Raw genomic sequence first — 25,490 nt, 5'->3', positions numbered from 1 at the left:
CCCACTCTCCCTGCAGCGGCAGAGCCCACAGATGACGGCTGCACAGCCAGCTTCTGCGTCGCCGCCTCTCATCACGAACGCTGTGCTGCGCAGACAGCAGTTACCTGCGTTTCTGCCTTAGCGCCTTCCGTACAGTTGCTGACTGCACAGCTCTTAACTTCCACAACTTCAGTTTTTCAGCTTACTCCCGAGATGCATGGCTGATGGCCAAAGGGTGGATTCATTGCTGAAGGGCAAGCTGAATAGTGAGGCCACTGCCGTTACTTTCCTAAGGAAGGTGAAGCTGCAAGCAGGAAGATGCTGTTACTACGGTAAAAATGCGGTACCCAGATAAAGACATCCAAGGCAGAGTTCTCAGTCGCTTGTACAGACTGGCAATTAGCATTATTTGTAAGTACAAGGCAGTGTATCAAAGCCTGGCCAAGCCCAAGCCCTCCCTGGGACAAGCACTCTGCGCACAGCGATGTTTTCCCAACGCCAGACAGGTACGAGACAGGAGAGCAGCACTGTAACGAGTCCTTGCGTCTCACCGGGGAAATAGAGCCGGCTGAGGACAGGACACAGACCTGGCTGCTCCCAGCCCGCTCTGGGGACAGAATCCAGTTCCATTGCCTTGGCAGTCAAAACTCCCAAAACACTTGTTTTGACAGAAAGCTCGCAGCACACCAGCTCCCAGCGAACTGGAGCGGACAGAGGCAGCATTTGCCAGCATGAGCGACATTCCGCTGCAGGCTGGCAGAATCCGCCAGGGATAACCCGCTCCACAAAACACAGCTGGGAAGACGAGCTGGCTGTGGAACGCGGGGCTGGCAAAGGGCTAAAATCATCTCTTGCGCTGAAGATCTGCTCTCACCCTCCTTCTGTGAGGTAAGTGCAACTAACACAGTCTCAGGTAACTAACAGAGAATGCAACAGGAGGTAAAAACCCCAAACGCTTCTATTACTTACCCAGAAGAACAGGGAAGAACGAGAATAAGCGACCTTTTTCCTTACGAGAACGGGGAACAAAACCCTTCTTTATCCTAACACATTTTAAAGGGTGAACAAGTAGCTCCAAGAGCATTTCAGAAGTATCAAAGGGGGAAGCTATCATTTTTGAGAGCATGTGAGGTGAAGTTATCTCCATCTCTTACCAGTGGCATAAGAAAATACAAGCTAGATACTACACACCGCAAAGCCTGTGTAACTTCATACAGAACTATGTATTTACCTAGACAGATATGTAATGACAGGTTTCATCCCTATGTATTCCTGTAAGTCAATTGCTTATCTGAAGGCAGTTTGATCTGAAATCCGAAATCCTCACCAGTTCAGATGCTAACCAGCACAGCAGGGATCACAATGCCTTACTCCCATCTAAGGCTGTGACTTTATTCTCCTGTGCTCCACGCTGGAATAGTTCAATGTCACATTTTAACAGCAAAGTCTCCCTTTCTGGCCTCGGCAACTCAGACTACGGGAGGTGGACAGAAACAGCTGAAGGCCTGCTAGGGATGGTCACAGCTGGGGGGCTTTGTGCAAGACTTTGCTGATGATCACTGCAAGCCTTCCTGTTCGGACAGCCCTGGCAGCGTTAGGCCAACAGCTGACTCACCGCCCCGTGGCCTCAGTCATGGCAACACCACCGCTCTCCATTTACAGCAGTACAGCATCGGGGCAACCAACAACTCCGCTGTCTGCAGAACCTTTTCTTCCCACAGCGAAGGTTTTCTCTTCAGCTGCTGAGTGGCATTGTTGTTGGGGGAATAACATCTCCGACAAGTATTTTGTGGATGATTTGACAGCTGTTGACTAAATCTCTGAAAGCCCCAGGCAACAAATATCAAGCACCTCGCTCTTGGTGTACGCAGCATTAGACCCAGCCGCTCCACGATAATCTCTGTGGTGCTCCAGCTTTTGTGGGTTGCCATTTATCTACACGAGAAAGGAGGCAAAGCAGCCTCAGCCATCCCCGGACTGGTTTGGACACAAGCCCGCAGTGTGGGAAACCCAGATTAGTGGGCCCCCTCTAGTGGCACACCGGCCGGGGAGGCTGGCCCGTGCCTCAGAGCCCCGCTTCACAGCTCCGACACGGCAAGGAACGGACGAGATCAGAACAACCTCTAAGGGATGACCATCACAACACCTAAAGTACCAAACGCACTTTAATGAGTTCCAGATTTTGTTCCCGGAAGGAATTTATAACATGTCAGTACGTTAGGTGGGTACACAACTTCCCCTGAACTACAGGCATGAGGAGAACCGATTTTAATATACTAGGTACTTAAAATTAACCTCCGAAACCAGTTTTCCACAGTATTAGAAATAAGGCATGTTTCAGGCGTGCAAGTGGCCGCTATAGCCAGTCCTCAGATGCCGTATTTGCCCTTTAGTTCTTCCACTTTTGCTATGTAAGCTTTCATTGCATCTTCTTTGGACATTCCTGAAAGACAGAACAGGGGCAGTCAGACGACACCTTTCACATCCAAGTCACAGCTCCTTCCTACAGCACGTAGCAGCACTCCACCGAAGAGCAAAGAAGCCAAGAAGGTCACCTGGCTGCGAATCTAGTACTAAAGTTCTAAACAAATGTGTTTGGCAGTCGTGAGAAAACAGAGTTTTGAAGCAAAGTTACACTTGTATAAAGAGCAACTAAACAGTGTAGTAGTTTTATTAAGGCAATCCACAATTATTACAGGAAAGCTATTCAATCAACTTAGACTCCATTTAGACGCAGCGCTGGCTCCTTACAACACCAGGAAAATCCCATTTTCATAGATCAAACCACTTGTTTGGCTCCTCACTTAGAGCAGAGAGCCCAGCTGCATCTTCCAGTTCGGAAAGCTTTAGAAGAAACAGTAACTGGAGGGAGAGCTCAGTCCCTGGGGACTAGGCTCGGACCTGGAAAACAAGATTTACCTTTCTGCTGCTGCTGCAGTTCTCCTTTGTGTAACACCTTGGGCCTGTTTTGCATCTTAATGCCCTTTCAGACAGTCTAATTTTTTCAGGATTACTTCTGCCTGGCAGATGTAATCAAAAGTAAGAGTTTATTATCATGGCATTCTGAAGTCTTAGAACTCTCGTCTTATAAGGCAATACTATTTTATTTCTTGCTGAACCACATAGGATTTTCTGACTAGTTTGCCTGTGATGCTATTTATTCATTTTGATTTTTATTTTTTAAGCAGACACTTACCTTTCAATGCACTCCAGGCATCCCACTTTGCTTTGCCTTTGAAGTCCAGCATACCAGGACGGTCTGAAAGAGACAGGATAAGCAGCAGAATTAGTTTGTGTGGGCTGGGTGTACATAGTACCCACTCCTTTCCTGAAGGCTATTCAGCTCTTAAATATGATAAAACATAATAGTTCATCTTTACAGCTATTACTTACTGACCTGTAGTCAGGAGATCACCTCAAAGGAGCACGTTGGAATGCTGTTGGTGGCAACAGCGATATTCTCTGTCAAGTTCCCTTCAGACAGCAGCATTTGAGCAGGAAAGCACCAAATAGCGTGATTTGGTTGTATTGTACTTTAATGACACTGCTGTCGCATGACAGCTAGCCAATTAAAGAACATCATCAGCTCTAAAGTAAAGCAGAACTGCCCTAAGGTGCATTATAGACCAAGACACAAAACCAAAAGCTAGTAGCATACAGCTTAGAATTCATTATCATAAAGTTAATGGTACATTTCTAACATACAGCTCATCATTTTTCTGTCATCTAGGGGTATAGCCTCTGAATTCTGATTCACTTCATTACAGGCCACATTGCAGCCAAACAGAGAAGAAATGAATGAGATCTGGGTGCATATACAATTATTCTTCACACAGAGCCCCCTCTGTGTTTTCACTTCTTCTCTGCCTCCTTAAAGACAATTCTTAGGATTAACAAACGGAACTGGACAGCAGCCTGCACATTAGCTACAGAAGAACCCTTGCCCTGCTCACATGGCAGCGTGACCTGCAGCGCTGCTTGGCAGCTCCACTCCTCTCCAACAAAACCCCCCATTAGCTCACTCTCCAACGGATTGCTTTTCTAGCCAGCTCCTGTTGGCTGCTGCTTCACAAGAATGCAGCGACTTACAGAAATGCTGGTATATCAACAGCACCATTTCACCTTGGCAACACTAAAAATGCTACAGTTCAGCCACGCCAAAAGGATCATATCTTAAAGCCAGCTCTTTTCTCCCTCCATGCTGCCCACCTCGGGGAAAAAAGAGAGTAAGGGCCCATGCTTACCATTTCCCATATGCTTCACTGCCAGCTTCGAATTCAATCAACACTCAATAAACCTCACCAGCAACTGGGTCAGGAGGCCAGCGCTCCAAACAAATGACCTTTTTCCTTTCTAATTCTAGTTACTCACGTGTTACACAAGGTCAATGGAGACGGGCTTCATTCTAAACGATATATAACAATTCTAAATGATATATAATGATTACTCCTAGACCGAGCTGCCAGCGACAGGAGGGGAGAAAAAGAAATAGTAGGAGAGGCTTTGCATAGGGTACCTGCAGAGGCGTTTCTGCTACAGTCCTTCCAACATGCGGCATTTCATTGCAGTTCTTACAAAAGTGTCTCCTGCTACACACACCTGCATCATTTTCTTCTGTTTTGGCTTTCCAACACTATTTTCAGCAGCCGATCCAGTTCAAACTGCGCCCTGGCCCCCAAGCACCGCCACCCCACAGCTGCACACCTTGCCTTGCTGTTAGAGCCAGTTCAGCTGAGAAGCGCTGGCATTAAAGCAGCACCCCTGACCCTGTCAGCCGCCTCACTGACAGAGCCCTCCAAAAGCCCCCCAAGCCCAGCACCTGAACTTCTTCCCTCTGAGGGTAACGGAGCACTGGAACAGGCTGCCCAGGGAGGTTGAGGAGTCTCCTTCTCTGGAGATATTCAAGACCCACCTGGACAAGGTCCTGTGCAGCCTGCTGTAGGTGACCCTGCTTCGGCAGGAGGGTTGGACTAGATGACCCACAGAGGTCCCTTGCAACCCCAAACATTCTGCGATTCTGTGATCTGCACAGAGCTGCCCACAGGATTCTCACACGGCCGCCACGCAATTCAGGCGCCTGCAGCGGGGTTGATCCAAAAACCAGAAGCTGCACGAACCCTCACCAGGTCGGCCTGTCCCTGCCCCGGCCCCCTGCCCCCGGCCTGCCCCTCACACTGCCACGCCGAGCCGGCACCCGACGGGGAGGGGTTCGCGGGGGGGCGGGGCGGTACCCACCCGTGTTCACGTCGCCCACCGTGGCCTGTTTGTAGTGGCTGTAGACGTCGAGCATCTCCTGGTCCGTGGGCTGGGACTTGAGCCGCTTCACCTCCTCGGCGGCCTTCTGGAACGCGGCCTAGGCGGGAGGGGAGGCCCCGCGGCAGGGCGGGGGCGGTGAGGGCCCGCGGGCCGCCGCCACACGGGGGGGACAGAGGGAAGGGAAAGGGGGAAGCACCCGCCGACCACCCCCCGGCTCCCCGCCGCCTCCGGCTCCGCCCGTACCTCAGACATAGCGACAGACCCGCCGCGATCCCGACCCCCCGGCGTCTGCCGCGCTGCCCCCGCCGCTCGGACGCTTCACCCCTCGTCGCGGCCGCCCGCTGGCCAATCCCAGCACCGCGGGCAACGCGGCGCCAATCGGCGCCTGCCGGGGGCGGGGAGGAGACAAGGCAAAAGGCCAATGCGGGAGCGGCGCAGGATGGGCGGGCTTCGAGGAGGGGGCGCGCGACGCTGGGTAGCGTGAGCGGTGAGCCTTGGACTTTACCCAACGAGGTGAAGGCGGGGGGGCGTGGCCGTGACCGTTCGCAGCCCCGCCCGGCCCCGTGGCGCGGGAGGGGGCGGGGACAGGACGCCTCGTAGCCAATCCCTGCGTGCGGTGGGTAGCACCGAAAGGACGCGATTGGCGGGACTGCGTGAGGCGGGGTGAGGAGAGAGACGCGGAAGTGCCGGCGGGGGAGTCGGTAGTAAGGATGCGGGTCGTTAACGGCCCCTTTGGGGCGGGGCGGAGGGCTGAGGGGAGGGCGCTGGGTCCCGGGGAGCCGGGCGGGCCCGGGGAAGGCTCCTCCTCAGCGGAGGCACTGGCCGCCGGCGCCTCCGGTCCGGGCGGCACCCCGAGGGCAGCGGCCATGTTGTACCCGGGAGGCGCCGGGCGGCGCCCGGCCCCGGGTGGGGCCGGTCTGTCGGGTCTGGCCCGTAGAGGTGAAGGCGGGCGGCTTCTGATTGCCTGTGCGCCCCGGCCTGTCTTCCTGCAGCGTTCCGGCGCGCTGCTCCCTGTCCGTCCCTCTGTGCTCTGCCCTCCAGAGCTCGAGGCCGTGTCGAGCAGCGTCAAAAATAATCCCCGTCTTTAATGCAAATCTAGCGATTTGCGGGTGCTGAGCCGCCTTTTCTTCATGGGGGTCTTTTATTTGTGTATCACGGCTTATTTACAGTGAAAATGGAGATAGCGCTCTGTGAATTCCTAACCAAGGGGGTGTAAAAGCAAGTTGCCTCGTGATGTGGAAGCTCTGTGTCCCCGTTCTGCCGAAAGTGAAGAAAATACTGCTGGTGTACTTAGCCAGGACACGGCTAGGACAAATACAGCAAAGACTAGGAGGGACCTGGATACCTGCAGGACGGTGGGGCACTTAAGTAATTTCCCCCCCCCCCCCCCCCCCCCAACCCGCTCTCCCGTGAAGGGTTGAATAGGCGAGAGAACCCCTTGTGGGACTGGAAGCGGTGACCGAAACGGCTGCGAAGGGGTAGGAGATGCGGAGGTTGTGCCCTGCCGCTGGCTGGTGTCGCGGCACTCAGGCTGCAGTCCTTGCTCGTTGCTGCAGCAGCCATCGCCGTTCAGCGTGTGACCTGAAAGCAAGGTTGTTGGGGAATAGCCAGCACCAAACCCAGAGGAGACTGCCGAGGTAGGAGATAGCGCGTTTTCCTGTGGAGAGGAAGAACCCAACGGAACAATGCGTGGGCCTGTTTGAAGAGGGGCTCGGGTTGATAAGGCGATTCCATTGTAGCTTCTGTTAAAGTAGTACAAGCCCTGTAGAGCCATTCTAGAGACCTTCTGTTATAAATTAAATTAATCCCCTTAATTATGTAGTAGTATACCAGGAGAATTATTTGCATGCGTATGTGGGGGAGGTTTTTTCGCTTTCTGTAGGGAGGTGAAAATGAGCGTTGTGCAAGAGCTTAGGCATTTTTCAGGGTATTATGCTCTCTACAACGTAAGTATATTAAAAAGGTTTTGATTTTGTGCAAGTTAGTACATTCTTTTAGAGCACAAGGTTACTCACCCAGCAGGTAAAGTCTTCAGTCACTTAAATCCCAGACGACATACTTGCATTTATCCATAATATTTTTGTGTATTTACTATGGAGTCTGGTGCTGTAGCACACAGCACAGGTACAAATACTGGACTATTTGGTGTGCAGTATCAATAATACCCTAGGTAACCTTGTTTGTTCTGAGATCTTGTTACTGCTTCTGTAGAAATACTAAAAGTGAAGTCCCAAAAGGCACAACGCCATTGTGTTTCTTGCCATGTTTTAATCTTTGCAGGAGGCCCACCTGCACCTCGTTTTCTGGCTGTGCTTGTACACAGAGCAAAGGCAATAATTCCTCTCTTTAATGTTTTCCAGGTTATTCAGAATTCATTCTCATGTCAGCGGAAAGCTCAACCATCACAGTCCGTCTTGTTCGCTCTTTTGAACACCGGAACTTCAGGCCTGTGGTGTATCATGGAGTTAACTTGGACCAGACAGTAAAGCAGTTCATTAATTTTGTGCAGAAGGGTAAGGGGCCGTTGTCTCATTCATTCGTTTCAGTCCCATGTGTTGCTGTCTCTGCACAAGAAACGGGACGGGAGCAAATGAGCGGGAATTCTGTGGCTTTGGTGGAGACACCAGATTTGTGTTTACATCCCCTGTGTGCTCTCCTCCCTTGGATGAGCTGTGTGGAGTTAATAAGAGCTTCCATGGTCAGTGTGCCGTGCCTGAATTTGGGAAGACTGCTCCCCCTGCCCCAATTCCCAGGTTTAGTCAAAAAGAGACGAGAGCATTGCTGCGTTTAGCTCGGCGCCTCAGGCTGCTTGAGTGGTGCTGTCAGGTAGCTATTCATAAATTAACAGGAGTAAATTAATAGAATATAGAGAGCCTTTGATCTTTAGGAACTGCACCGATACGTGGAATGTGGGAACGCAGGTCTGTTTGCTATTTGTGAGAACAGAGCATCTTGAAAAACTGTTTTTGACACTGTGAGGTCTCACTGTGCATGTTTGCTTCTGTGTCCATCTTGAGCTTTGTCGTGCAGATTTGCTCATCTGTCGGCTTTATGTTTTACAAACCTGGCTGAAAGTGACAGTGTATCTAAAAGGTAATTAACGTAGGCCAGCCCACGCTGCAACTCGGGAGTTAGGGTGTTACCCTAATCTTGCAGGTGTATTTCTACATGCCTAAATGGAGACATTCAAAGGGTGCAGAATAACATCATCTGATTTTTGACATGATGTCAGCTTAAACAAGTTTTGAACTGTTAGAGCTGAGAACATTCGAGCAACTCCTAGGACATTGCCCTGAGCCTCACAGCTGTATTGTGTTCCATGCTTCTAGACAGTGACAGGCATGGCAAGATCTTAGGATGCTTTTGGAAAGCTACAAGCAGTTTCAGAACATGTGGTACAGCTGCTGTTGTGAAGAATAAAGTAAAAGACAATGCTAAGTAACTTGCTTTTGATGTGTGCAATATTGCAACTCGCTGTTATTTGAGACAAAGCTGGTGTCTTGAACAAGACTTTTTGGAACCTCATTCCACAGATAGATGGAGAGTGCTGTTCCTGGTCCAAAAGGAGCCGTGTTCCTTCCTTTGCTGGAAGCTGCTTTGAAGGGGGAGTTTGAGATAAATTGTTAAACTACTGATGAAATTATGGTTTCAGCCGTCTTGCTGCTGAGCACCCCACAAATGGCTGGGCCTTCCAGGGCCCTGGTTAAATCCCTGGGTGTCACTGGGAACACTGGTACCAGGGAAGGTGTTGGTGTTCTTGCAGTTGCTTACGGGCAGTGCCCTGTGTGTGGCTAAAGAGTTAATTTTCTACATGTTGGCTTCCTTTTTGTGGATGTTTCCTGTGGCTGTTTCCTGAACAATTCTGTTATGAATGACAGTTGTTAGCTTTTTGTATGAGGTAGAGAGAGATGGTGTGCAAACCATAAACAGGGTGTTCCTGGCAGATTTCTGAAGGATCGACTCCGGGGATCATACCCTAACTGCATTGACTCACTGTCCTCATGGGTTGTTGTGTTCAGAGGGACTTCAAGCTCAAGTTAACAGAGTAACTGTAGAATCTGAGCCACAGGTTGTTTTAATATTTGATGCTCAAACAAGCCTCCTGTGTTGTGGATTTATTTTGGTGTAAAGGATGTCCAGGATGTATGCATAACAGAATGGAAAATAAAATACTGGAAATGGAAAAAAAAGACTGTTTTGTTTTAACTTGGTGCTTTTATTTTAATAGATGTGCCTTCAAGAACAGGACTTCCTCCTCCTTTCAAAAATTACAAGTATGGTACGTGGGTATTTTTCTTGTTTTAATTCATGTAAAATGCAGGCATAGTATTATATACCAGTTCCTATGCGTTTTAGAAGAGAACTGCTGTAGAATACGCGTGCTGGTGGCAGTGCCTGCCTACGTTTACAACTCTGTCCAGTTCTGGTAGCTGGGGTTATGCCACTGGGATTGTGTCTACGGAACTTGACCATTATTTTGAGTTTCCGTATTAATCTTTGGATTAGGCTGCATGTTATATATTATTTGCTAATTGGTACTGATGGTTTTAGATATTAATTTTTTATTACTTTTAGAAGTGCCTTTTAACTCTGCTTTTACTCTAGTGAGCAGCTTGTGATCTCAAACTCTTTGAAATTGTAGTTCTCTGTGTGCTTATGTATTTTGGTATGTATTTACTAATTGTGAAGTCAGAAAGGATGGTGAAGTGGGAGCTGAAGGCAGTAAATGGAAAATGCTGAAGGCTTACATACTTAAATAATTGACACGATATATGAGAAGCAGGGGAACTTTGCTCAAAGTAGCTATGAAAGTTCTTAAATACAAGATTTTGGAATGAAATAGCCTGGTGTGAAATTTAGGCTGACTTTATCCTCTAATGTAAAGCTATGTGCATATTTCCTTTTTGTGAGGACTGGCATGAACACATGCAATTCATCTGTTTGGGACAGAATATATTTTCAAAATAGACTAAATTACTTCCTTTCTGGGAGTTTAACTCGCATGTCAGTAACATGTGTTTTCCTACGCTTGGCAATTCTGAAAGTTCCCTTGGAGTTCTGCTGCAAGTGATCCTGTGTCTCCCATGTTCTTGGAGCTGACAAACTCCTTCCATTACAGTGATTCAAATAATTGAATGAGGAACCTACTTACTACATGTGAATGGTAATAGACTTTATTTGCCTATTCAAAAACAAACAAACAAGAAAGCTAAGCATTTCATTCTGTGATCTTGCTGATGGTGAAACAGATACTGCAGAATGAAAGCAGAAAAAGAGTTAAGGATTAAGATTTATGATAGGTCAGTGGCAAGGACTTGATTGTTACTAGTATTTTTAATATATTACCTAAGGTCTTAAAATCTAGGTAACTGTAAGTTTGAATGTGGAGGTGCCCTTCCCCCCTCTAGTATCTGGCTTTGGCCAGATGAGGAGGTCTTATCTAGAACTGCTGCGATCAGTTGTATTCCTGGTGCTGCCTGCCCCTGCTGCTAGTTCTTTCATTACTTAAGAGCATCAGTGTAGATTTTCCCAAGGCATATGTTGTGGCTGAGCACCTGACTGTGCTGTTTAGGACTGAGCATAATGTGGGTGAAAAACACTGCAGAACTTTAAAACCTGTTACACCAGTTAGTGGGGGCCTACTTACAGTGGGATGGTGCTGGCTGCCTGGAAATTTTCACACAGAAAAATCAAAGCCAAGTTCCTCACCTTCCCTTCAGGCTGTGAATCATCCAGGTTCATGTTTTTGGCATCTCGTGTGTGCTCTACTGTCTTTCTTGTATTTTGGTGGTGAAAGAGCAGTGAGACTTCTGCATGAACAGTGCTGGGAAGAGTCAGATTTTTCCTTCTGCTTTGTTTGGCAGTGCCAGAAATCTCAGTTGGACCTGGCTGTCTCCTACCTTGTCTGTTTTGGCTTCTGTCCCTGCAGAATTCAGCACCACTTTGTTCTCCCAACATCATATGTAATGCCGTCACATTTTTCCTCTTGGCTTAGTGCTCTAACTCAAATCTCAAAGCTTATGGCTTTCAGTTTCTCTTTGTTTCTTTGTAGATAGCATTCTTGTCCTTGTTTTAGAACTCTTCTCAGTCAGCCTTCTCATCTTACTACCCCATCATTGCCATCTTTTCATTGATGATGGCAGCCTGGGTGCCAGTTTGTCTCATGAGCTGCTTCTCAATTTTTTTTTTTTTTTCCCCATGAATGTGGAGCAGTATGGTAGATACTTCACAGAATCAGACCTAGAAAGTGATTTCTTGTCTGTTGTCGTGGAAGATCTGTTACCAGAAAAGGAAAGAGAAAAATTTGGGAATACGATTGAGTGGGACTAAATGGGTGTGAAACAGCAAAGGCAATTGAGAGCACGTAAGGCTTTAGCTAGGATGAGAAGAGACTGTGGTTTCACGTCTGTAGCAGGGTTAGAGAAGCCATTTAATAGCTCGGGTGAAGACACGGTGAACTGCTGGATGCCACTGGTGGAGTTGTGAACAAGTAGAATTGAGACAATAGTTCAGAGCATGACTGGGCAAAGGCTAGAGAAAAGGGAATCTGACAAAGTAGATGGAGAAATTTAAAATAAACAGGCAGAGGCCGGACAGTATTTGCTGTGGTAGAAAGGTTTCATGACTGCTGTATATTTTTGCTGTGATTGCTTGGTCTTTTTGCAATGCTTCTTTGCAAGATGATCCTGGTGATTGCAATTTAATATGTGTCTTGCTGCGAATACTGCAATTATTACAGCATAAGGCTGCCTTCTCAGTGACTTCTGCAGTGGGAATACGGAGTAGTTTTGACCTCCTGTAATGTTTTAAATAAAACGTTCAAAATGGGCCAGAGTGGTATGGAAGCAAATTTCTGAATGGGAATGTGTTCTCTGTTATTCTGAACATCTGAATACTTGCTCTCGGTAGTTTGAAAGTTGTTTTAGCCTATATTCAACTTTCTCGCATCCTTCTCTTAGCAGACTATTTCAACATGTAGTGTTCAGCTAATGCACAAAACCAAAGAAGAGGAGCAGGCAAACAGAACTCTCTTTGCTTCTTTGCTGTGAAGGGATTAATGTGTTATTCTGAATTTGTTCAAACACAGAGGCTTTGGAGTTTGGTTTTGGTTTGAAGTGCTGCATGGGCATCTTCTGACTTCCGTTCCCTCTGGGTCTTTGCACTCATCTGGTGATTTTAGTGACCACATTATTTTCCCTTTTTTTCCTCTTTGGTTAACAAAGCCCTGCCCACATTGCTAGAGGAAAGCGGTATTTCTTTTTTTGTCTAGCATAATTTCTTAAAGTGCTACACTGCACAAGCATATCAGAGGTAAATATTATTGAAGAGGGCATAACATTAAAAAGAGGAGAGGCAGTACGTGTTCATGGCAAATGGATGTGCTGAACAAAATTTCTACCATCGGTGCTTTCTTCATGAGAAGGAAAATTTCAAGGAATGGTCCAAAGTGGTCAGGTTACTGTGTCTTAATCACTTGCTGCCTGTCAACTTAACAGCATGAATACTATTTGTGCTACCCCAGTTGCATGTGTAAATCCTGTTAGATTAAAACACCCTAAATGGCATTTAAATTGATGTGTTTTGACTGGCAAGTGGGATGGTCATTAGTTAGTTATTGTAATTCAGCCAGCAGACAAAAGCCCAGTAGGATGTGGTACCTTACTGTTGGATTGACTGGTTTAAGACTGTGGCTGCAGGACTGGGGAATTAAGATGTTTTATCCTCTTTTCAGTTAAATACACAAAATTGTTAATAGTGAAAGATTTTGAACCTTACCCCTCTGTCTCTTTTTCCCCACGTACAACTTTCAGTGTTACCTGCCTATTAAGCCTTATTTTAGGAAAACATTGTATTTTCTTTCAGATACAATGAAGATTATTCACCAAGCACACAAATCTAAGGTATGATTATTAGCGGTGTTCTTCCCCCTTTACATGCCTTAATGCAGGCAGATCTCTGCACAGGCGAACAAGACTGGGGCAGAGACAGTCAGTAAATTCTTATCTTTGTATTCTGGTTCTCTGATTTGTAGACTGGTGAACTTGTAGTGAGTTTGGAAGATGATGACAAACTGATTTTGAAAGAAGACAGTACACTGAAAGCGGCTGGAGTAGGTAGGAGTACATTTGTGTTGACTGAAGGTGTGGTTCATTGTGGTTGTCATTAAACTGATAACTGGCTGATTATGTTTGGATAGCCTGCTGAAAAGTAAATGCTATTCCTGATGCTCTTTACACTACTTGATAATTATTCAGGGGAGAAGAGGGGATAATGTACATTCAAATCATCGGACTGAGGGCAGCAGGTATCTGCACTCCAAATGTTCAGAATGCAAATTGTGATTTTTAGAGGGTATGCTTATAATTCTGCTGAGAGTAATTTTAAATGATTGACAGATAGGTTATTAGTACCGTGTCTGCTTAGTCTTATCAGTAACATTTAAACTGATGTTTTGGTTAGAAATGTAAGTAGTGGAACCAGCATGGAATAATGAAACAAGATTAGATTTGTTTAATGTGCAGCATAGAGTGCCTGATAGCCAGATTGCTCAGGAAAGCTCAAGCAGCGTCATTCAGAGAATGTGCTGAACATAGCAAAGAGCTGAAACTTGACCTGATTTCTCACGTTTTGACAGGGGACTACATATAGGGCATGTCTTTTGGCAATGTAAAGAAATGTCTGTCATGATAAAATTGATGGTCCCTGGATGTCCTTTGGGCTTCTCATAAATGCGGCTGAATGACTTTGTGGCAGCAGGGTACTTAAGGGATGTGGTTGCATTCCACCTTGATACGGTCACTTGCTTATTTGAATCTGATTTGCCTAGCTAGAACGCAGAACTGCCTGCGCTCGAAGTGCAGGGGTGTCGCAGAGAAAGCTCCCGCCCGTTCCCGATGCCCTCTGATTGCTCCCCAGCTAGTCAGTGGGATTTCTTTCTCGTAGGTTTCTTGGCTCTTTTGTTTCCTGCCGTTTACTTTCTGCTTTTAAGTGACTTGGGATATCTCTTTAACGTGTTTTTTTTTCTGGGATGCACTGCAACTGGCCTCGCTATGCATTTCCTAAGGGTCTTTGGGCATTCCTATAATGTGAATGATTGTTATTCTGTGGCTGTTTGTACTAAACCAGCCTTTTTTATGTGGGGAAAAAAGGTTCCTTGGGAAAGAGGATTACCGGCACTCAAGTCTTACAGATTTGTAATTTAATTTGCAGAAGATTCATTTAAGTATGCTGCTTATATACCTAAGACATAAGAGGCAGTTCAGGAAGGGGACTGATGACAGTGCCAAATGTTGAACTAGAAGTGGTGTTGTCCAGAGCTGCCTGCTTTATAAAAGGCATTGATAATATTTGTATATATTATCTGTCTTTGAAACTAGGTTTGTGGCTACAACAGTGAAACAGTAGGATGTGATCTCAAAAAAGGTGTCAAAACATCAGAGTAAATTTTATAGTGAAAGGAAATTGGAATAGACCGGTCTGTTCTGTGTCTCCGAACAAAGAGAGGGGTGGCCTATTCAGGGAAGAACACAATTGAAAGCTGCTTTTAATTTTTTTTTCAGAATAACTAATGGCAGGTAGTCATTAGTACGTAGTGGGTATTTATGACAGAAAAGAAAAACTCTTGCTTTGTAAAATGCAGTGTGCCATTATACCATTTTGAATTTTGGTATGTCAATACAAAAATTAGCTAAGTTGGGAGTGGGGTCTTTCTGGTAAAATCTTGAAGAAGTCCTCCTCCAACAAGAAGCAGAAAAGAGTAAACCAAGGAAATGAAGTATGATAGCATATACCACCAGTCCTCGTTTTGTACGTTTGCATCTCAATCAGTAAGAACATTTGAAATCTGCTATTGACATACTATGTTTTTCCAGTGTCTAGTCTGGACAAGATTCACTAGAATAAAACTGAGAGTTGCCATTAGAAAATATGAGAAATTCTGAGACACGCAGAAAATTGTTTCTAAGGTGCAGTTGATTGCCCTTGGCACTTTACGGGGTTGGGCTAGAGAGTTATAAATTATGAGGACATTAGATAAGTATCCTCAGGAAAGCCTCTGTGGTAGTGATTATTATTACAGCTATTATTTAGTCAGCAAAGTTAATGCTTGCCTGTTTTTTTTAAAAGCAGGGTGTATGTTAATAAAGTGTTCAGCATTCATTGCAAACAGTCTTGTCTGTTTTCTAGTTGAGATTCTAAAACCCCTTCTGCTCTTTATTTTTTTCTTTTTTACAAGACAGGCAGACTTCATTAACTTCAGGTTTAATTTAAAAAACGAATGTGGAACTTATTGGCTCAGCACCTTAAAGAATTCCATGTTTAATAATTGTGAAGGCTTTCCATCAGATTTGTCTGTGTTCTGAATTAGTAATATTGCTGACTTAATTGTTTTAGAAGAGGAAGTCCTTGACCTACTGGGTTGAAAGAATTGTGACTGCTCTGAACCTTTGTGGGTCCTTTAGCTCTGCCATATCCCCTGTGAATAATTAGAGGTATTTGAAGGTATTGCTGGAGAAGCCAATTTGTGTCTTTCACTTTGCATATTGTTGAAGCCTCATGAATTAATCATCAGCAGGGCAAAAAATTAACTTCTTGAGACACATATTTTGATGGGTCATGAGGGAGAATGTAAAGTGATCTGTAAAATATTCTACTGATCCTCTAAGTATGAAATTATTACACCTACAGGCTAATTTAATGGAAAAAATAGTATCTTTCCCCCTTTCCTAACAGAAAAATGCACAAAAAAAGAGAAAATCATGCTTCGTTATTTTTCTGGCATTTGAAGGCATTAGAAATGCAATCACTTAATTTGCTGAAAGCTTATACAAACAATTCTGAAGCCTGTGTTAAACAAATCTTGAGGGGTCTTGTGTACATATTTACTTCTATATATTCAGCATCTTGTTTTTGTTTTTAAACGAGGTTAAACAACATCTTTTATACTGGAATAATTTTTTTAGTAAAAATATGGGGGGGTGGAGGGGGGAGTATGTGGAGATTTATGATTGTCTTTGGCCAAAAAGTTGCTAGTTGTCTTCTAAGATTCAGAATAGCTGGCTGTTGGGTGGTTCATTTACTAGAGTGCTAAATATTTAATTTTTTATTTGTTCTAGCAAATGAGACCGAATTAGCATTCTTCTGTGAGCAAGATTACAGAAACTACAAAGCTAATCCTGTTTCGGCCTGGTGAAGATCCCAAGAGATTGTTTTGTTTTCCCATACCTGTTGTAAATTTTCCTTATTCTGCTTAATGAGATTTTTCTTAAAGATCAATAAATCCTAGAGGATTGCTTTGCAAACAGTGCAGTTCCCTTCCTATAGAAATTAATTTCTGTCAGTATGCTGAGACTGAGAGAAGGAAAACTGGGGGACATAAATGACTCTTTTTCTTGCTCACATTTCTTTTTCCTTTGCTTGCCTCTTGCAATGCAGGCAGTGCAAACGATCTCTGACCTGTGACGTGTTCTCGGTGCGATCCTACTGCAGACATTAGCTGCGTATGGAGATTACACAGTGCACAGCAAGATCCCACCACACTACTAACTTCTAACAAAAATGGAAATGTTTTATGGCCAGATCACTGGGTATTCCTGAGCTTGAGAAGAAAATCTCTCTGTTTCAAGTCATAGCTTTAGTTCTCTCATTTTATGTTTGGTCTCTTTTGCTGAAGTGGTGCAGACTGGCGAGTGTTCCATGCTCTTCACTGGTAAATGCTGTCCTTTATGCTCTCTTGCAGCTTGCTGAAAGGGACAAATGACTGTTGGGAGGCTTTTGTGTTCAAGGACCAGCTTGCCTGTTTCTAGCTTTACTTAATGGAGACACCTTGGTGTAAGAGGTAGCAACCTGAGCTCTGCCAGGACATCAGTGTGCATAGCTAGGAATTGGGCATTTTTCCAAATGGAGTGAAAGCTCATGGTTTCAGTTGTGAGAATAAAACCTGAATGACTGCATTTTTGCAAGGAGAGGCCCAGTCTGTGAGCCAAGTGTTCAGGACTGGAATTGATTCTTTACTGCTTTCCAAGAGCCAAATACTCTTGTTGCTATGTGTTAGTTCTTGGTAATTCCTGGCTTTCCTACTACATTAACCAAATCAACAATAAGAAATATTAGTCGTGCATCAAATAAAGTACCTTTAGATAGACTCTGCTTATGAAACTTCTGTTTAGGGGTTACCAAGATGAGACACTGTGCCTTTAAGCCTCTCCACTGAAATACAAGTGGTGCTGGCTCCGTGTCTTAGCAGGCTGGTTGAGCCTAGGCTCTGCTAAATTAAATGAGACCTCATACAATTGCTTTGGACCCAGACATCTACTCGAAGCTCTGAGGGAGAGCTGACACCTCCATTTCCACTAGAGACTTTCCAGAGAAGTAAGCTTACCGTTTCCTAGAGGTTTGATGATTTTTTTTTTTTAATTGACAAGTGATAGTGAAAGCAGATGCCTGATTTCCAAGGTATCTAAATAAAAGTTCTCCTTACTTTAGATGTAGAGCCAAAGAAACCTGTATGTATTGTTCCCACCTCATTTTCTTCATCCTTCCTAACAACTCGCTGGTTTAGGCTGGTTTCGGTAGCTGGTGTTACTCACTGACAGCTTTGCTCCAAGCCAAGTTTTATTCTCTTGTGAAAGCAGTCTGCCACTTTGTCGTCTGCGATTACAAGGGTGATTCTGTCTTTAACTTGTAAGGAGGAATCCTGTGTCACTGAAGTCACCTGTGTACGCTTGGGATTTATGTGCTGCTATCTATGCTCTGATGAATCTGTGGGGAGAACTTGGCACTTCTCTTTCTGTTGCTGGTAGCTGCTCCCCAAACACGGGCCCATGTCTCAGCGACCTCCTTTCAAGTCTGTCACGTTTGCCAGATTCATCTGGCTGATGCGGGTTTGTACCAGTCTTCACAGACAGTTTAAGCTCATGCATTGCACTCCAGAGTACACCAGCTTTGTTCAGCCAAGTTTGCAATAATGGAGGTAACTTTGTAAGAAGTAGATGGCATACTGGAGAGACGAGTGTCTCAGACTGTCCTACCAAGGCATCTAGGTGACGTCCGTCAGCACGCTCAGGCTCTCAGACTGAGCAAACACTGTCATTCTCTTCCTCGTCTTCTGAGAATTTGAATTTGGTCTTCAGCCCTTTCAGACAGATTTGAATCGGTTTTGCGATCTCTTTCTCTAAGGCATTTGTGTTTGAAAGAGTCACCAAATTTTAACAGCTGTCATTTCTGGGCTGATACAGTTACAAATGTTCAGTGCCACATCGAGTGTGGCACAGTGAAGGGAGCAATTCTACAGCATCAACTAGAAAAAAGTAAATGTTTTAATGCAAATAATCACGAATGATGTGTCTGGCAGTCCAGACCAGCTTCTCTCTCCAAGGGAAGAGTTAAACTACTGCTTTGTGAGCTCTGGTCTGGCCGGCAGTGGCACTTCGTTGGCTCCTTTCTGCAGCAGCACAGTAGAGCCTTTTGTAATGCTCTCAGTGACCACACTTGTAAACTGGATTCTTCCCCAAGTGTTTTCCTACTGTGCTATTTTCATCAGACCTTTAGTAATGCTTCTTTCAAATAAACCCCATAAAACCATAGATAATAACTGAGAGCTTGTTTAGATAGGTGCTGTTCCAGCATTTTTCAGTAGGTTTGATTCCACTGTTGTTGAGTAATGAATGATATCTATGAACTGGCTAATAAATTACTAAAGACTGAGATGCCTTTGCCCATGTTGTTATGAAATCCTCTTTCTATTGAAGGAAACCACCTTTGGAGTTGGTACCGTGGTTTGCCATCCTGGCAGAGGTCATCAACTGCATTGGTTTACAATTACTGTTGGTGAAAGGTGGCATCTCCGTAGTGTGTAGTGGGGTAAATCATACAGCTTTGCTAGTGCTCTTAGACATCATGGGGTTAATAAGGATTCATCTTTCTGTATGATGTCCTTGGAGCCTTTCACCAGCCTTTTTCTTGAACAGAAAGAAAAGCATCCAGAGTGGACACTGAAATAAGATGCAGCTTCTCCGGTGTGTAGCACTGTAGCAGGGAAAGGCACTGAGACTGGAAGCTGGGGCGTGTGTGTGGCTTGGATGTTTCTTGGAGAAAGAAAATCACTTCAGAGAGGCTGGAGTTTTAGTTTGGAGGTGTGGAAGAATAGCTACCAAAGGAGAAGAGAGGATATTAGGAAAGGAATTACCGTGAAGAGGAAAAGGGGCTAATAGTGTAACTGAATAAGCACACAAAATCTTGACTGTACAACACTCTTGGCACAGAAGTACTGGAGTAGTGCTGCTTTTTGTACCATTAAAGGTATGAAAATAGTGCATTTCAATAATTTTTGGAATTGAACTCAAACTGCTGGAATAGGCATCTTGGTTTTTCTGTTGTTATATTTTCTGCATGCAGCAGTTTCTGTGTGTTTTTCTGTCCAGAGGTAGTTATGTTGCCTCTTCAGAAGCAAGAGTTAAGAAAGCTGCTGACACAGATAGCTGAGTGAAATGTTTACAGTTACCAGTGGCACAAAGGAGTCCTCAAAGATCTGGTATGCACCACTGTTAAAGTTGGGGAGCTGCTTTCTGTGATGCCAACGTTCTGTCTTAGAGGTGATCCAGAAATAAGCTGTAAGCTGTGGTGTTTCTCTTTCCCTCTCTGGGAGTATTCAGCACATCCCTGACAGATTATTTACTTAAAAACAAGCTTGCAAGTAGCATTCCAAGAGTTACTACATCCATGACAGGACATCCATGACAGGACATCCATGGGTCCTGTCCTTGCAAGCTAATGGCCACAGGAATGCTGAGTGTCCGGGGATCAGAAGTGAGAAAACAGACCGTGCGATGCGATATTCATTCTTTGTCTGGGATGACCGATAGGATCCTGGCTTCAGGGGCACTTCAGCCGGCCGGAGGCGTTACAGATGCGGAAGGCAAGTGCAGGCTTTTGCTTTATTGAACAGTTTGAACTGAGCTCAGCCTTGCTGGTTGGCACCCCATCCTCCCTCCGTGACTTCCTTGTCGTACTTGGCACAGATCTGCAGATGATCAGTGAACCAAGCGATGATTCCTGGTAGACAGCTTTGCTACTTTTCATATTATGAGGACATTGACTTTTTCGTGCTACCTTTCCCGTTCAGTTAGAGAAACCAACACGCCTTTGCATGCTTTCCCAGCCGCTTCCCTCTGCTTCTTGCTGCCACCTCTGCTGATTTGCAGTGCTTCATCTGATCTGCAATCGCGGCATTTCCTGTGACAGTGAATGTACGTTATTTTTGTTTTGTATTCGTGAAGAAATATGCTTGGAAATAAAGAGGAGACCTTTTCTACGCTGTTGTTAATAGTGCACTACAAAGGATCCTTTGTTGCTTTACAGGAGGACTTGCATAGGGCAGCAGTGTCCACTGGTCAGGGGAAACAAAAATGTTTTTATCATAATGCTTTGTGTCTTGGAGAACTTACATCTGGAATGCAAAAAAAGAAAAAGGCAACGAAAAGCCCAGAGCTGTTGCCATTAACTGCCTTTGTCTGCAGAGAAAGCCACCAGATGTCAGCACAGCCTGTGCTTTCGTTCTCCAGAACCTGTGTAAGCCAAGAAATCTGTAACGTTTCTGAAAAGTGCTTATCTGTGAATTCGCTTAGCCTGCAAAGTCTGTACTAGGGTTCTGGTGATGAAAGCTGAATCCTTCCTTGCAGGAAGTATCTCCTTTTATATTAAAATCAAAAAGCGGCAAATTGAACTGGTATCAGTGCTTAAATTCCTCTTGTTAAAGAGCATCCTTTGTGGAGCCAGTTCCAGCGCATCTAAATCTTTGCATGCTGTGAGGAGGCATTTGCAGAACATTCATTTGAAGAATTGTCTGGATAAGATCAGTGTTGATTTGCTGAGCTTTTGTAAAGTAGACTTTAAATATGTCTATTTTTTTTTTAAACACAAGGAAAACCACCCGGAACAGACACACATGCAAAGCAGAGCAAAACATCTTCAGCAACACAGCTTAAACACACAACCAGTGTGTCCTGCATGTGTCTGAACCTAAGCTCCGGCTATTTCTTCCGTGCAGTGCGAGGGCTGAGGAGAACCTGGCACTGCGTTCTCTGGGCCACGCTTCCGGAGCTGTGACGAGCGGAGATGGCATGTGAGCTTTGGAGCCCAAACCCAAGCACTGTGCACAGCTTATGCTGTCGGTGATTGAAGTGTGCATAGATGCTGCCTGTTAATAGGGTCAACTTGAACGGTTGCACAGGGACAAGGTGCGATGGAGCTGAGATTCCTGTCACTTTTCTTGCAGCAGCTTGCAAATGCCAGGGAGACTATCGAAGAGAGGGAAGTTAAGTGACAGGTAGAGCCTGGGTGACCTAAATTCTTCCTTCCTTTTCTTTTGGGCTGCTGCTTTAGTTCCTTTCTTCTAGCCTTGTAGCGCTGGTGTCATGCTAGGCGTTTGCCCGAGCTTGCTGTGTATGACAAATGCTTATTGATTCCAGACTATCACTGTAACCCTCAGACAGCATCCACAGTCCAGAGGTGATGCATGGGAGATTGCAGCTGTGCAGTCGCGTGCTGTCTGCGGGGGAAGGCTGCTGTGCACACGGTGCGGCCAGCACGGTGGTGCTGGTTGTTCGGGAGGTTGTTGCTTCTCTTACTTCTGACAGCACCCAGTTCTGCTTTGCTGAGGACCAGGACCTTGTCTTGAAGCATGGCATGCATGGCAGGTAGCTGAGAGGAGAGGTGGGTGTTTGGGCTGGTGATGCAGTGGGGGAGAGGATGGGGCACAGAGATTTCATCTTCCTGTAGGTACGATACTTCTGATCAGATATGGATTGTACCTTGTGTTTGCTAACATCCTCCCTCTCTGTTAGCAGTGGATTCTTTCCTGGGTGACAGGTCAAAAGCAGCTGGCCAGAAGAGTGGGCGTTTCAAGTGGTAGTGAATACATTCAAGAGCTCAGTGTGACAGATTGATGTAAGAGTGTGCCTTTGTGTGTCCATTTCTGCTCTCTGGCAGGTGACTTACAGTGCCGTGTGCCAGGAATGTCAGCAAGTACTGTAAGAACTGCTGCTCTCTGCTCTCATTCCGCATCTTGGGCAGGTTTAATTCTGCTCGCTAACCTGAAACGCAGGGAACATATTCTTTAAGGTCAGTTTGGGAAGCCTCTTTTCTTCTGTGAACTGAGATTTTTAAAATGGAAGGTGTGGTATCAGTCTGGTTTTTTATACTACTTAGAGGCCACAACTTTGGTGCTCTGCATATATTTGTGTCCATCCATCAGCTGATTGAAGAGTCAAAGAAGCAGTCTAGAAATGAAAGCTTCATATTCTGTCAGTTAGTATCATGGCCTTTCTCCACACTTCCCCCTGCCCCAATCTGAGGCACCTGCTTTTGCAGAGAGCAGACTGGAATCTTGCACAACATCTTTGTTTTCTGGAGTGCTGGATGAGACAGCTATGTAGAGGCGGGCATCTGACTGCAGCTAGCTCTTCAAGCCAGCAGGCTGGCATGCCGCAGCAGCAGCTGAAGCTAGCTAATTGCAGATATCAGACACGGGAAACGGATAACAAGAGTAACTGACCAGCTGAACAGCAGCTGTGGTGGATACTCCAGTGCTGAGGTTTGTAATCTAAAGCAGATTATCTTTCCAGGAGGACTGCAGTAGTGGCCCTTTAAGTCGTTGAAAGGTTCCTGTAATACTACGGTTTGTAATACGTGATCCGACCGACTGGCCACACACAACGGTTATTTTTAGTCTTTGATTATGAAAGCCCCGTGCACACTCTGCTAACAAGAACTGTTCCTAATCATAGACGGTATTTTCCTGCTGTGTGTTGCATGCTCAACTTTAAAATAAGCATGGTTCTGACTTGCTGTCCTGGATTTGTCCTGGCCAAACCCAGGACACTTGCGCGAAAAACCCTCGTGCAGAAATTCTGCAAAACTGATGCTGCTTATTAAGGCACAATAAACAGATAAAAGCAAACTGTCCTAGTGTAACAAAGCTCGTTCCTCAAACCCGAGGCACAGCCTGCAGATCCCACTAGCTCAGCGTGTGAAGTTTTGAGCTCAAGGGTAACACTGGACTTGTTGCTGGTTGTAGCAAGTCGTGCAGCTGTGCTGGCCACTTGGAGAGCCTGGAGGAACTGCGTTGTGTAGAGGGGGTGCAGCAAGTGCGTCCCCCTAAAGATTTAACTGTAGTTTGATATATCACTTTGTAAGTAAGTCCCTGAAGAGCAAGAAACCAATTGCACTGTTAAAAGCCTTGTATTATAAAACAGAAGGAGTGAGAGAACTGTACCTGCAGAGGTTAATCTTCAGCAGAGGAATTTAAATGAACTCATTAAAATCAACTTACAAATTAGCTCATTAAAATGCAGTGCTGCAGATCCAGACATTGGTTGATCTGGCATGCCACTTCTATGAAGAAGTGACTTAAGAAACGGAGAAAAAATTGATAGTATTAAAACTCCTTTTCAGTCCCATAAACCCTCATCTGGAACTCCCTCTTCTTGAACTCTGTATCAACGGCACTTTTCTTTCGTGAATTAAGCTTGTTTGATCCTGTGCTACAAGTGCTGTGTAATATCACTAGCCTCTTGTGATGAAATGTATGTCTGCACCCACTTGTGCCCTCCCACATGCATAGAAACTCTGTAATTGAGGCCCTGCCACCATGGGTCACAGCAATTACCATTTTCATTTATTACCTTGATGACAAAACTCTACCAGCTGCTGGCTGTAGTGGGTTTTATTTCCTAGTGGTTAAATTCTAGATAATCATACCACTCTACTGCGGCCATTAAAGTAATGGTATCGTGTAGGGGGAGGAGGGAAAAAAAGACTCAGACGAGTTCTGATACAATTATATAGACCTGTTCAGAATATCTTTTGTATAACTACAGATGCCAGTGATTAAAACTGGCCTTACTCTTACAGCTTTTCAGTTGGTTCTTACATATCCCAGAGGCACATAGTAGGCAATACAGAAAATAAAAATATAATTTACATTCCAGCTCTATATTCTGCAGTAATATATATATATATTTGTGTGTGTGCATATATACACAGAGAGAAACTCCCAAGTACAAAAGCAGTTAATTGGTAAATTTTAAGCTAACCTTCCTGAACCCACTATCCACATCAAAAAATGCGTAGGGAAAAGATAACGGAAAAATTCCTCAAACTACTTTTCAGCATTCCATAATCACAAGAAGTTACTCAAACTGTTGTGTCAAATGTTTCAAGGCCCAGATGCCTACAGAGGGCACCATCTGAAAATGCTCTTCTGCACTTGCAGGAATTGGTTTCAGTCGTTGAAAGGGACGGTGACCAGCTGGACAGGGTGTTGGCACAGGCGTTATCTGGAGATGCTCGACCAGCCTTTCTGTAGATGCCGTGGAGCTGTGGTAGCTGCGGGGGTTTTGAGCTGGCTCGTCAGTCCATCTGGGCTTGTGTCCCACTGCAAAGCTCCGTGCTGGCTGGCTGGCTGACGGAGCCAGCTCCTCGGGTGGGTCTGGGTGCCCAGCTCTGCTTCTGCTCAGGAAAGCTGGCCCTTTGCCATCACTGGGCGAGAGAGTCGCGTAAACAAAGCAAAGGTGCAAACCTTACTTCTGCTGAGCAGAAAGGTGAATCTGTAACTTTGCACTGACTCACAATAAAACCACACCTTTCCCCTTGAAGACAAAGCCTGCAAGTCTGTATAATGTTCTTTCCCTGCCTCCTCATCCTTTTTTTTTTTGCCACTAGGCAGTAGTCATGCCTGACCTAAAGCTGTGAAAAGAAGCCTAGGTGGGAAAATGAGGCATTGGAATACCCTACTGTAACCAGAAAATGTGTAAACTGGCGCTTTTATGTTGAGTTTACCTGATGATGAAATGGAAGAGAAGACTAAAAGAAGCAGCTTGGTGAATCCAGTTTTCCCTCAAGGATGAGTTAAACTGGAGTGGGTGGAATTATACTCTGGTGAAACTGTCTCAAATCCACGTGAAAACTTAACCTGCCATTCAACCACAAATAAATCAAGCTGGGCAACCAACCTTCTTGGTGAGTGATTTGATCGGGTGCTGATCTGGGCTAGGGTGTGAAGGCGGATGGGAAACCTGAACAACCACAGCTTTCTGAAGGGGCCAGTGGGAAAGAATGGTACCTTCCCCGTGTTGCCAAAAAACCCACAAAACAAAAAGTCAGCTGATGATGAAATCTCGGCATTTCCCTCATGCCGATTTCTTTCTATTCAGTGAAAAGTGGCGCCTGGAGACTGTAAGCCTTAGGCAAGAATTGAA

General features: G+C 45.3%; 2 protein-coding genes across 4 annotated transcripts; one reads left to right on the top strand and one right to left on the bottom strand.

Annotated features, from left to right (window-relative positions):
* Positions 1–2,126: 2,126 nt before the first annotated feature.
* DBI (diazepam binding inhibitor, acyl-CoA binding protein) lies at positions 2,127–5,589 on the bottom strand. Its single transcript, XM_075430895.1, has 4 exons — positions 5,479–5,589; positions 5,215–5,332; positions 3,176–3,238; positions 2,127–2,422 (listed from the first exon to the last, which is right to left on the bottom strand). The coding sequence occupies exons 1-4, from the start codon at positions 5,485–5,487 to the stop codon at positions 2,349–2,351; spliced, it is 264 nt and encodes an 87-aa protein (XP_075287010.1). The 5' UTR covers positions 5,488–5,589; the 3' UTR covers positions 2,127–2,348.
* A 302-nt stretch (positions 5,590–5,891) lies between these two features.
* On the top strand, positions 5,892–25,029 carry C9H2orf76 (chromosome 9 C2orf76 homolog). 3 transcript variants are annotated; one of them, XM_075430266.1, is made up of 6 exons: positions 5,892–5,939; positions 7,596–7,748; positions 9,464–9,514; positions 13,099–13,136; positions 13,268–13,349; positions 24,955–25,029. In XM_075430266.1, the coding sequence occupies exons 2-6, from the start codon at positions 7,616–7,618 to the stop codon at positions 24,969–24,971; spliced, it is 321 nt and encodes a 106-aa protein (XP_075286381.1). In that variant the 5' UTR covers positions 5,892–5,939; positions 7,596–7,615; the 3' UTR covers positions 24,972–25,029. The 3 variants fall into 3 exon arrangements, with proteins under 3 accessions (XP_075286381.1, XP_075286380.1, XP_075286379.1); XM_075430265.1 differs by lacking the exon at positions 24,955–25,029 and adding an exon at positions 24,506–24,584; XM_075430264.1 differs by lacking the exon at positions 24,955–25,029 and adding an exon at positions 16,350–21,614.
* Positions 25,030–25,490: the final 461 nt, after the last annotated feature.

Source organism: Opisthocomus hoazin, chromosome 9 (genome assembly GCF_030867145.1).
Source record: "Opisthocomus hoazin isolate bOpiHoa1 chromosome 9, bOpiHoa1.hap1, whole genome shotgun sequence".
Taxonomy (NCBI): domain Eukaryota; kingdom Metazoa; phylum Chordata; class Aves; order Opisthocomiformes; family Opisthocomidae; genus Opisthocomus; species Opisthocomus hoazin.
Note: the sequence above shows the minus strand (reverse complement) of the source record. Positions and strands in the feature narration are given on the sequence as shown.

Bases quoted from the DNA above. Each gene is read 5' to 3' on its own strand.
- DBI (XM_075430895.1), bottom strand. The intron at 3,239-5,214 runs GTGGGTACCGCC...TGTCTCTTTCAG, and splicing joins GGTGGGCGACGTGAACACGG to ACCGTCCTGGTATGCTGGAC. The intron at 2,423-3,175 runs GTAAGTGTCTGC...TCTGTCTTTCAG, and splicing joins TGCCTGGAGTGCATTGAAAG to GAATGTCCAAAGAAGATGCA.
- C9H2orf76 (XM_075430264.1), top strand. From the start codon at position 7,616: ATGTCAGCGGAAAGCTCAACCATCACAGTCCGTCTTGTTCGCTCTTTT. The intron at 13,137-13,267 runs GTATGATTATTA...TCTGATTTGTAG, and splicing joins ACCAAGCACACAAATCTAAG to ACTGGTGAACTTGTAGTGAG. The intron at 13,350-16,349 runs GTAGGAGTACAT...TATTTGTTCTAG, and splicing joins ACTGAAAGCGGCTGGAGTAG to CAAATGAGACCGAATTAGCA.